At 33.9% G+C, this 11,830-nt stretch overlaps 1 protein-coding gene across 2 annotated transcripts; it reads right to left on the bottom strand.

Moving 5' to 3' along the window:
• Window positions 1–3,930: 3,930 nt before the first annotated feature.
• On the bottom strand, window positions 3,931–11,034 carry LOC123707360. 2 transcript variants are annotated; one of them, XM_045657361.1, is made up of 8 exons: window positions 10,438–11,034; window positions 10,097–10,250; window positions 9,384–9,438; window positions 8,664–8,793; window positions 8,298–8,426; window positions 7,214–8,224; window positions 6,710–6,845; window positions 3,931–6,210 (listed from the first exon to the last, which is right to left on the bottom strand). In XM_045657361.1, the coding sequence occupies exons 1-8, from the start codon at window positions 10,816–10,818 to the stop codon at window positions 6,164–6,166; spliced, it is 2,043 nt and encodes a 680-aa protein (XP_045513317.1). In that variant the 5' UTR covers window positions 10,819–11,034; the 3' UTR covers window positions 3,931–6,163. The 2 variants fall into 2 exon arrangements, with proteins under 2 accessions (XP_045513317.1, XP_045513318.1); XM_045657362.1 differs by lacking the exons at window positions 3,931–6,210; window positions 6,710–6,845 and having other exon boundaries at window positions 8,100–8,426.
• Between the last annotated feature and the right edge of the window lie 796 nt (window positions 11,035–11,830).

The raw sequence follows: 11,830 nt of genomic DNA, 5'->3' as shown, positions 1-11,830 counted from the left end.
TCAGTATGTAAGATTATGGATACTGAACATCATCATCATATGATTATATGCAAGATATGAAACACTATTCTTATTTGATATAAACTGGAGCTACATAAAATGCAAAAACTTTTATTAACTTACGAGTACTAAACATACGCTTATGTGTCTACCCCACGCTCCAGGGTTAATTACCTTTAAAAAATAATAAATATAGATTTTAATATTTAATTACACTCTAATTAAAAAATCAATGGCACTACAACCTTTTTAGGTCTGGGCCTCAGATTTCTATATCATAATCAATTTTTTTAATCGAATAAGCAAGTAGGTGATCAGCCTTCTGTGCCTGACGCACGCCGTCTACTCTTGGGTCTAAGGCAAACCGGTTTCCTCACGATGTTTTCCTTCACCGTTAGAGCTAATGTGCACATAGAAAGAAAAGCCATTGGTGCACAGCCAGTTTAAAATTGCCAGTGTCACACTATCTCATCGGTGTACAACAAAATAATATCTGTTTTACTCACATTAGATGTAAAAAAAACTGCGTTCCTTTCAAATAAGTAAAATTTATTGGGATTCGTGAGCCAACATTTTAATTAAACTAAAATATTTTTACTGTTATGAAACATTTCATATATTTTAAAAAATATTGAAAACTTTTAGATAGTTCCAATAGTATATTTCCAAATGTTAATTCTAAATGGAAGCAGGGATTTTATCACCAATTTGATGGTACCTATACCATATACACCTAGTTTTAAGTAACGAAACAGTATCATAGAAAAGCGTGTTGAATGCGCAGATAGACTTAAAGTCCATTGGAGCACAGCCGGGATTCGAACCTGTGAACTTAGAGATGAGGGTCGGATGGCGATTTCACTAGGCCAAATTAATTTATAAGAACATATAATTATTTTATTTATAAGTCTACAAATTAATAATATAATATAATAAACAATGGGCTATATAGTAATATTAGGTCCTTACATATGAAATTTGACCTCAACTACCTCCTCTTTGGTTAGGAATTTCAATTTCAAATTTGTACAGCTATTTACTCATGTATTTGTGCTTCGATGACCTTCATTCATTTGTTTTTTTTTCTTCTGTTTTTTTCTGTTTGCGTCACTCATTTTACAAAATGGAAAACCTAAAGAATCGCATTATTTACGAGTACGAGTTCCGCCGTGGCACTAGTGCTGCGGAAACGAATCGAAGGGTGAATGATGTGTATGGCGGTCATGTTGCAAAAGAAAACACAGTTCGTTTTTGGTTCCAACGTTTTCGTTCTGGAAATTTCGACCTGCAGAATAAGCCCCGTGGACGGCCTGAGACCCAAGTTGATAATGAAGTATTGAAGGCTATTGTGGAAGCGGATCCATCGCAGCTGCAGGCTGCGGTGTTAGTGATAAAACTGTTTTAATTCACTTGAAGCAAATTGGGAAGATTAAAAATCTTGAAAGGTGGGTACCTCACGAATTGACTGAAGCAAACCGGCAAATGCGCGTCGACTGCTGCGACTGCTTACATTACTGAACCGGCACAATAATGAAGATATTTTAAGCCGAATCATTACCTGTGATGAAAAATGGATTCTTTACGATAATCGGAAGCGCTCAGCGCAATGGTTGGATCCTTGCCAGCCAACCAAATCCTGCCCCAAGCGAAAATTAACCCCAAAAAAGTTACTTGCAAGCGTTTGGTGGACTAGTACTGGTATTGTTCATTGCAGTTTTCTCAAATCTGGCCAAACTATTACGGCTGATGTCTATTGTCAGCAATTGCAAACCATGATGGAAAAGCTAGCGGCTAAACAACCTAGGCTGGTCAATCGCTCCACGCCACTGCTACTTCACGACAACGCTAGACCACACACTGCACAACAGACGGATACCAAATTAGAAGAGCTTCAACAGCTGTCTAAGAACTCCTCCGTACTCCCCAGACCTTGCTCCAACAGATTACCTTTTTTTTCGAAATTTGGACACCTTCTTGCAAGGGAAAAAATTTAACTCTGATGGGGCAGTCCAAATAGCCTTCACAGATTTTATTGATTCCCGTCCGACTGGTTTTTTTAGTAAAGGGATCAATGAACTACCTATGAGATGGCAAAAGTGCATAGAAAGCAATGGTTCATACTTTGATTAATTAAAAATATTATATTTAAAAATATTCGACTTTTTGTTCCTCCCATACAAAACGCCAATTTCATATGTAAGGACCTAATATAATAATGGGCTTTCCCTACATTTAATTGGTAAACAATTTTAATTCGATTCAAACTTTTGAAAATACATTTAGTAATAAATGCATGATATATTAACTTGCACAGCTCCACTTAATAAAGTTTCGCCGATTAGTGGAAAAGTTTCATCGATAAGTAATGTCAATAGTTTGACATTGCAATAATTGTTCGAACAATGAAATACGCTTGCTGTCGCGATCAAAGTTCAATTAATGAGACCGAATGTTTTGGTAGCTATTGTTTGGAATCATAACTGATTGCTTGATCAATAATATTAAGACAATAATTTGCCGCAGTTTTGAAGCTCGCTGGCTTCTGATGAACAGAATGGGGATTTTGAAGATTAAGGCAATAAGGCTACTATAATCTGTAGGTTACGTACAATATCATTAACCATTTACGAGTCGTAGCGTGATATCATCTTCAGCTACGCCGTAGAAGAGACTACAAGTCTTTAAACCAATTATAACAATTATATTGCATATCATATTAATAAAATTCGTGGTATTGGGTACTTTAAAAAAGAATGAATAATAGAAAGATTAGGACAAATTACTGGAAAAATCCCGAACTATATGAGATAGACAATGATCATATGAAAACTAGAATATGTTACGTTAAAAGTACATTACAGTATTTATTTCGTGATTTGTTATTGTAATTTTAAAAAACCATGTCCAAACCTATTCAAAAAATGATAAATTTCACATCAGAAGTGATAAAACCAGAGATATTTCTTGGAGCCCTTGCCACTTGTCATTCTGACGTGAAGCGTGATCAAACAAATCAAAGAAAATGGAGCGATAATATTATAATTTATGACTCCCATTTATTTATTGATCGGTGACATGCCCTTGGCCGTTAAATTATTGTTATTTGTCAGCTTATACCTAAGTCAAATAAAATACAAAGTAATAATTTAAAAATATTAAGGTTTCTCTGTTATATTACCTACAAAACGGTACAATTTAAATTTTATAATATCCGTTCAATCTTCAATTACTACCAGACCAGGCTCAATTATCACGGCCCTATAGCATTTCGATTCCATTATCTTAATGACGTCATTTACCCGTGAAACCTTCAGATTTGAGAAATTTCGGCTATCTCATAAGCGCAGATTAAGTTATCGCACAAATTGTTAATCTCGTTTTAAGAGTTGCTACTATACTTAACTGGGTCTAATCGAAAGTTTGGTATGGTTGCCGTCTATTATACTCATGAAGAAATTTGTTTGTTAACTTATTTAATTTTATTTTTTGTGTTAATATTTTTATAGAACAGGAGCCTCATCTGACATTTAGCGATACCACCAGCCGTGGACACTTAATACCAGAGCTCGCAACTGCCTAACCGACCTAACCGACCGACCAAAGCCGTAGCTGTTTTCAAAATGGTGGTGCACGGCAAAAGCTGCCTTAACTGATTTAATAAACGTTCAGCTGTGAACCGATAGACGTCGAGGTCATACAAGGGGAAATTCATATTCTGCCTCGACGTCCGATGAAGAAACAGCTCCAGTCAACAACATTATACGAACAACTTCTCTGATCACTCTCCATGGTAAATGCCGTAGAAAATGCCGAAAGCGAAGGGGGACTAAGGAACAAGCCGCTCAGGAAGTGGTTGACGACTCGAACCGCTTTTCGTTGAATATGATCGTAGTATGGAAGGTGATGGACTGGGTCTAATGAAACATAATATGCGTTAAAAAAACTTTATTGGATTACCACTGTAGAACAACAAATAGATAAGGTACTTATACCAGTATATTTATAGTACGTAGTGTCCACTTAGGACTTCACTCGCGAGCATTTCATAGTACATAATATAATATACAATTAAATAACATAGCAACCTGATAACATTCTAGCAGTATAAAATATCTATCGATCTATTAATACAAGTTGCTCTATTGCTTAAAATATTTTTTTAATTCAATACATTCTATTGAACCCTTAAATTATTCATACTATTTTACGTAATATGCTTGCCCCTGATTCCTAAATTTTAAACTGATTAGGCGCGTTAGTAGTAGATACACTAAATACATTAATTCGTATTAAAATCATAATTTAAACTTAATAAGTTTAACTTAAATATATTTCCTAAATTAATTAACTCTTGATTCCGAGGTATTGAAAAACAATTTTGTATGCTTCTTTAAGTATTTACTCTAAGTAATTACTATAATTCCTAGTAATAAAAGCGTGGAAACTAAATAATCAATAAAACCATTCCATTAATGCTTTTTTTTAATAATAAATTAGATTAGAGTAATTGGATGTTATATTGGATAAAGCCATTACACGAATCCTAAAGTAAAATTGTATTCAAAAGTAAATTAAATAGTTTATTAATATCTGTGCTGCTGTTGTAGCATTTTGCGTATGTACACGAAAAATACAGTGAAATTTTGTATAGATACCGGCAAAGTTCTTGAGCATTAAACAAGGGAGTGGGGGAAAGTTTGCGCAGCGCGGGACACATACGTCAACCGATTTACCAATCACGCGATCGACTCGTCACTCACCCGCCGCCGCGCACCACAATATCAAATTTATCAAAACATCCGTAATTAAAAATATTTATACATCAGTCACGTGACACAAAGGGGTCACAGATTAGTCGAAACATCATATACTTATAATATCTATTCACTAGTATAATCCTAACACTGTCTTGAAGATTTACGAGATCGAAATATGTATGTAACTTAATAATTATAATTAAAACGAAAAATGTTTGTTTACATGCAGCGTACGACGTTATCTCTTGCCTTGGGAAGCATTTGTCTTTAAATTGTGCATGTTTCAAAACAACAAACAAATGTTTAAACAAACTATACATTCGTTTCAATACTCACTAACAATCTAAAAATTATTTTTAAAAAATTATTTAATCTTTTCAAATAGCCTATTCGTGTTAACAGGTTTTAATCTAAGTTATCAATATTAATTATGAATAATCTAAAAAAAATTATAAAATATGTAATGTTAATTTTTTAATCCTTTAATCCATCTATAAAACACAAATATAATAAATACAAAACTAAATTACAAGGTAACATTACAAAAGTAATAGTTTAATTTACCATATCACACTTATTTAACTTATTTACAAGGCTTAATTTAATTATATTAAGATAAATTAATTAATCTAATATCTAGCTTATAATACATATTAATCTTAAAATATATGTAATTCTATTAAAACTAAAAACTGGACTGCAAAACGAAAGTCGAAGCGATAGTGCGATTCACATTGTGATTGTTCAACAACATGCATCGTGTCAAGTGTCAGCGAATGAACTAGACGCAATTTCTCATTTCCCAAACCAAAAAAAAATGTGCTTTTGAATCAAAAAACGGCCACATTTCTTCAAAGATATGACCCAACTGGGTCACGAAAAGGCACATTTCGTTTAATGAAAGTAGATGCCTTTCCGGAAAAATCATGTTAACCTGAGAATCAATAACTGTTTTGCTAAAGATTGAATTAAAGACCTCCGACTCAAACCGCTTAAAATTCTGAATGGATTTTAATATTGTTTTATTCTGCATAACTCTAACAACTTTCGAAGAATTTCCTGCATTTAAACATATAAATTAATGTAAACGACGAAGGTGCGTAATTTTTATCGCTATAAACAAATTTGAGACTCATTTGAAAGTAAAATACTCGTTTTGTAAGCTTTATGTTTCCTTCAGGGCCAATTGAGGACTTTGTACCCGTATCTCATTATTGGACTATTTCTTAAGAGTTCAAGGTGTTCTATTAAGCGTGGAAGTGGAAAATGTATTGAGATAATTTATCATCTGACGTCGTATTTTTTCTTATGAATCCAATCGTAATCGAATGCTTATATATTTAGAGAATGAGATCAAATTATAAATAAAGTATTATAAAAACATTACCATTATAAAGTTCGTATATTCAGTCCATTCCAAGTACGTGGCCGAACCGCGATGGACTGAAATATTCTGATAATATTATTAAGAATTTATTATAGACATTGAAAATTTACACAAAAATTCTAAGGCAAATCCAATGATATGAGACATTTATGCATCACTTGTCTGATTACTTCACGGGGTCGCTTTGAGAATAGTCCCATTTAACCAAACAAGTTTCTAATCCTCGAAAGAACAAGCGGCTTCATCTGTAGTGTACAGAACTGTTCCGATACTCTGTAACCCTCAATTACGATAGCCATTGCGTAACCGACTTCAAAGTTAAGTTTTTGTATAACAATACCAAAATTTAAGATGACGATTTTTTTGATGGAATGTCGATGTTGGCCTTAAGGGCCTTAACAGCTCGGGCAGTTTTGGCGAGCGTAGCTCAGCACTATAAATATTTATAGATCTACAAAAACGGTAGGACGGTATTGCAAGTTACAGAGTACAGTTCTGTACCATTACTAGCTGGACCGAGAATAACTTAAATAAAATATAAGTAAATTTAATTATAAAAGGATACGAAAACACCTCTCTGCCTCAAAGTGGTTGCTAAATTTTACCAATGCAGAACCAGGTGTAGTAAATTCTAATGATACTACTTGACCAACCTTCGACAATTTACCACACAGATTTGCAAATCGTACTTGCGCTGGCAACTAGAAATAATTAATAAAGGCAAAATACAAAATTGCCAAATGCAAATGACTATATAAACGAAAAATCACAAAATCAAATATTAAATACGTCATACAATAAAGGACGACATAAACATTATTATTTACTTCTTGGTGGTAACTAGGTTATGGCTCAGATAAATTTCTCATACTAAAAAAAAATAGATTATTTTTAATCATTTATCTATGGAAACCAGTCGAATCAGTGTTTTATCTGTGGTCGCGTCGGTTTTGCGCGTTTGGATTCAAACATCCTCGACTTACAACCAAAGTAAATACAAGTGAAATCATCCCAACACGGCGGCAGGGGATTTGGCATTTTTTCATATTATTCATTTGAATATACTTACATTTGTAATGTGAAGAGTAAAGGGATCTTTTCCCTTCAGTACCATAACAGGTTGTAAGCTTCTAGGGCCACGAGATAACCCTGGGCCATTCGAAGGTCTAGATTGCGATGCTGCCATGGGCTGATCAGGTGGGGGCACAGGTAAAGGGTTGTTCGGCTTAGGTCCTGTGTTTTGAATAGGTGGAAACATTCTTGGCATAGGTTCAATTGGCCCATTTTGCATAAATGGACCCTGATGCCTAAAACTCGGAGGAATTTGAGGATTTCGCAAATTGAAATGTCCTGGATTTTCCTGTCCAATTTTACCATTAGGCGATACTTGAAAATTTGACACAGGTTGTCCTTGAAAACTAGGTCCGGACTGACCTTGAAAATTAGTTCCAGGATAATTAGGACCGGGCTGATATTGACCCGGAACATTTGTACATTTGTAGTTAGGCATAGGAAAGTTCTGCATGTTAGAATTTAAGCACCTAGACTCAACGATTGGTGGACCACTTTGAATTGACAAAGGTTTGTATATTTGACCAACTGTAGGCGATTCCATACCACCAAAGGACGTTTTCGCTAAGGTGTTGAGAACCATACCTGAAGACTTTTCATGCCTAATTCCCATGAATAATCTAGAAGGTTGGGTCGATACATAATGCGATGGTCGGGGGCTAATAAGTGGGTTACTAGAAATAGTAGGTTGATAAGCTGATAATTTTTTTTGACCAATTGCACCAAACTGGCCTGACGATCCGCTAGGTTTAGAAGGTGAGTATCGATCAGAATCGACGGGAATTTCTACTGATTTTCCGAACAAGGACGCGTTAATAGACGACGGAGCACCATTTACAAAACGTTCATATTCTGCTACAACATCGCGTAGGGGGTTTCCAGTCTGGCCAAGACCTGTGCCAAATTTTTGGAGACCCTTTGGTAAGGGTATTGCTAAATCTGCCATAGGATCTAAGGAAACATTAAGGGATTGCCCATAAAATATTTGACCATTCAATAAAGATATTGCCTGAAATAAAGATTTGTAGCTTCCATATCAATTATCTTTTCAATGTGTATATGAAACTAAAATTTGTTTTTACCTGAACAGCTTCAAGCGGATGGCTGTACATAATTTTCGCACATTTGTTAATGGAATATATTATCACGCAAATAACCACGCGTCCTGCCATTTCGAAGAGATCCCGTAGTTCAGACTTATCACACCGAAACTAAAAGTGTAAATAACATAAAACTTAGACACTTATTGTACTGTATTGACACGTATTGAGTACAAAAAAGGTTTTTGGTTCATTTCTTAATACTGTAATACATATACTAATCGCATCTACATGAATTGAGTTGAGATACATAAATTACATATGAAAATTTTAAGTCATAGATACAAGACTATTTGGCTAAAGAAAAGTAAAACGCGTTCAATTGTTTAAGAATATAAATAAACTCACATTTGAAACACTAATCCATTTCACTAATGGTGGTTCAATATTAAGACTTTTTAGAAACTCTGGATTCAAACCATACAGATGATTCTCTACACCAGCTTCACTATGCTGGGACTTGCATGATGGTGGTTCACTGTAAAAAGGCAATATATATATCAGACATCAAATACATAATTTTAAACTATAGAAATAAATTTAAACTAGTTGTTTGAATAAAATTCATTTAAAAAGTTACACAAACTCTGAATACCTATAGGAATATACAATACAATATGATTTATTATTCACGTCCCCTCCAGAAATGCGTAAATAACCATATCACATCACCAACATATTATATTTATTTTTAAATTAAATATTGAAAAAAATTCACACGCTTCAAATTTCGCTTATATACAAAAAAAACAGTGACAACCTTTAAGGTCTGGGCTTGAAATTACTGTCTTTTTCGTGTTCAATTTTTGTTTCGAATAGCCGACTAATAGAAAACTAATAGAAAATGCCCGACTCACACAGTCAACTTTTTTAGGTCTATAACATGGTGGTTGCCCCAAGGACCTGTTCCTTTGTTGTACAAGCAAGTGGTAATGCACTAGACAGGAAATCCATTGGTGCATAGCTGGGGTTTCAACTTACTGTTGCTGAAACCGCTAGGCCAACATTGCTCAATAATAACACTAAAATTTTTTTTTGAGTCAGTTACAATTCCAGTTATTCTCTTACCTTTTCTCAACTAACACTGTTGCATCAGAGTCTTCACTTTCTGAGTCACTCTCGCCTAAAAATACAAATTCAGGTGGTTTATAATAAGCAAATAATAATAAACAGTTTTATTTTAATACAAGTATAATAACAAAGGGTAGTAAAATATACAAACTCTAAGAATATATATCCATTTAATATCAGTGTATTAATATTTTAAATATAATCATAAACTTATTATTATTTTTGTAATTAAATTTTCTACTTGCCCATAATTAATTATGGTTAAAGGAAAATGGTCTTTAAACAAATTAAAGGTGCCCTTATAGTTTAATATTTATTTCATAAATGCTATTGTTGCATAAACCGACAAATTTTAAAAAATACTACACCCCGGTTAAAAAGTTTTAAAAATTTGAAATTCAGGTCAATTCACAGATTCAATGGTCATTATGTCAAATATACACTGAGCACAGAACATTTCATTGATTTATTACAAGCAAATCAATGAAAGTTGTCTAAAGAAACATATTTGCTAATTAGCAGTTAAATGAAGTCAACTTAATTGACTTTAATTTCTCTAGTGTGGCAATAATAAAATAATTATTGAAATAAGATTTTTATTTTTTAAGAGTTACCAGCAGTAATATCAGCTATTACTTTATGTGTACTGGATTTTATTATATTACAAAATGTTTGCAAAATTATTTAATGCTTCTCCTGTATTTACTTACCTTCAACTTGAATATTAAGTTTGCCTTCACCTTCTTTATTTTTCAGTTTACTGAGAATAAAATTATACTGATCCCTATTACTAAACCTAAGCCGCAGTTGGTAGTCAGACTTTTGACATCTTGAATCTATCATGCCCATAACATTCACACCACACTGAAAATGTGACAAATTGTCAAAAACTTGGTATTTAAAATTAGCTTCATGGACAATAGTTACATAACATTTATTGCAATAAGAAAATTAGCATTTCAGAACATATTGTTTCCTAAAGTAATAGTAAGAAAACCTTTTGCTATAAATCATTGAAATAAGCTAGTAAAATTATGATTTTATGGAATACCTCATCAGTAACATATTGTTTAATTTTGTTGTATGTCCACTCCCCAGGTATATTTGAGAGTGTCACAGCAAATTCCCTTTTACATTTGGCTGTGTTTCGATAATCATCAAGAAAAAATTCACTTGAACTCAAATCCTGACTGTCAGAGAACCTCCGTCGTTTAGTTTTATTTATTGATGAGTTTAATGTACTATCATCGCTTAGTCCATCAAAATCAAGTTCTGTTTTTCTTTTTGATGCAAGTTTATAGTCATCCCCATGAGATTCTTCACATAACTCAGGTTTTTTGTTGGTCTTAGATATGTCATGAAGCTTTTTCAATTTTGTAAATATTGCATGGTATTCATGAATCTCTGTAGTTTCCTTTTCAACTAAGGCCATTTTTTCGTTTTTTGGAGATTAAATAAACAAAATTAAGAATGGGTACCATATACCGTTAGAGTGAGTTTTAAAACATTGCGATTTGCCAGTAAAAGTACACAGTAACTTAAGCAAGTTCCAAATATAATTCCCGGTACTCACTTCTTATTTATAAAATAACAGCTATGTAATGTTTATTATTTTATTTAAAATAATATTTGTTATTATTTATGATAATACATTAATCCACAGAATACAGATACCTAAGCTGTAGTCTAGCATTTACAAGAACAATTGATTCAAAGAATACAGATCAAGTAGTAGATAAAAGACTCACTGTCTAATAACCTATGCTTGTATAGTCTCTCTTAAAAAATGTGTTCATTTTCCAAATGAATCGAATATTAGTTTTTAATTGGAATGTTATGATTGGAAATTTCTACTTAATATATACCTATTATATTATATATCCAAAACGTCAGTGGTCACCTGATATTAACGGATTGGCGAAAAGACAGTACTGCAGCTTACGGCGCCGTTTTGTCAAGTCCCAGCCTTGGTTTAGGCGTTCGTGCAAAGAGGCTTTGCGCCGTAAGCGTGAATGCTTTAAAGCCTGGGCAGAAGTGGCGACATCCTGTGATATCGGCGAACGTAAAAAAGCATACAATTCAGCCTCTAGGTCCTTCAAACGGGAAATCGCTAAGGCAAAGTCAGAGCATATTGCCAGGTTTGGTGAGAAATTGGCTCACCTTCCTTCGGGAACTCGAGCCTTCTGGTCTCATGCCAAAGCTGTCCAAAGGAATTTCTGTCAGCCCTCTATTCCACCACTGCATAGGGGGGATGACTCACTGGCCCATACTGCAAAAGAGAAGGCCGATCTTCTAGGCTGTCTCTTTGCGTCGAACTCAACTTTGGATGATCCGGGGAAGGAACCACCGACATTATTGCGGTGTGATACTACGATGCCTGAAGTAACATTCCGGCAACGTGCTATCCGTAAACATTTATTTTCCCTGGACATCCATAAGTCGAG

This window comes from Pieris brassicae, chromosome 3 (genome assembly GCF_905147105.1).
Source record: "Pieris brassicae chromosome 3, ilPieBrab1.1, whole genome shotgun sequence".
Lineage (NCBI taxonomy): Eukaryota > Metazoa > Arthropoda > Insecta > Lepidoptera > Pieridae > Pieris > Pieris brassicae.
Note: the sequence above shows the minus strand (reverse complement) of the source record. Positions and strands in the feature narration are given on the sequence as shown.

Excerpts from the sequence above, each read along its gene's own strand:
- LOC123707360 (XM_045657361.1), bottom strand. The coding sequence starts at position 10,818 with ATGGCCTTAGTTGAAAAGGAAACTACAGAGATTCATGAATACCATGCA. Across the intron at positions 8,225-8,297 it reads ATCCGCTTGAAGCTGTTCAG|GCAATATCTTTATTGAATGG; the intron begins GTAAAAACAAAT and ends TCTTTATTTCAG. Across the intron at positions 6,846-7,213 it reads TTACTCTTCACATTACAAAT|TTGCCAGCGCAAGTACGATT; the intron begins GTAAGTATATTC and ends AATTATTTCTAG.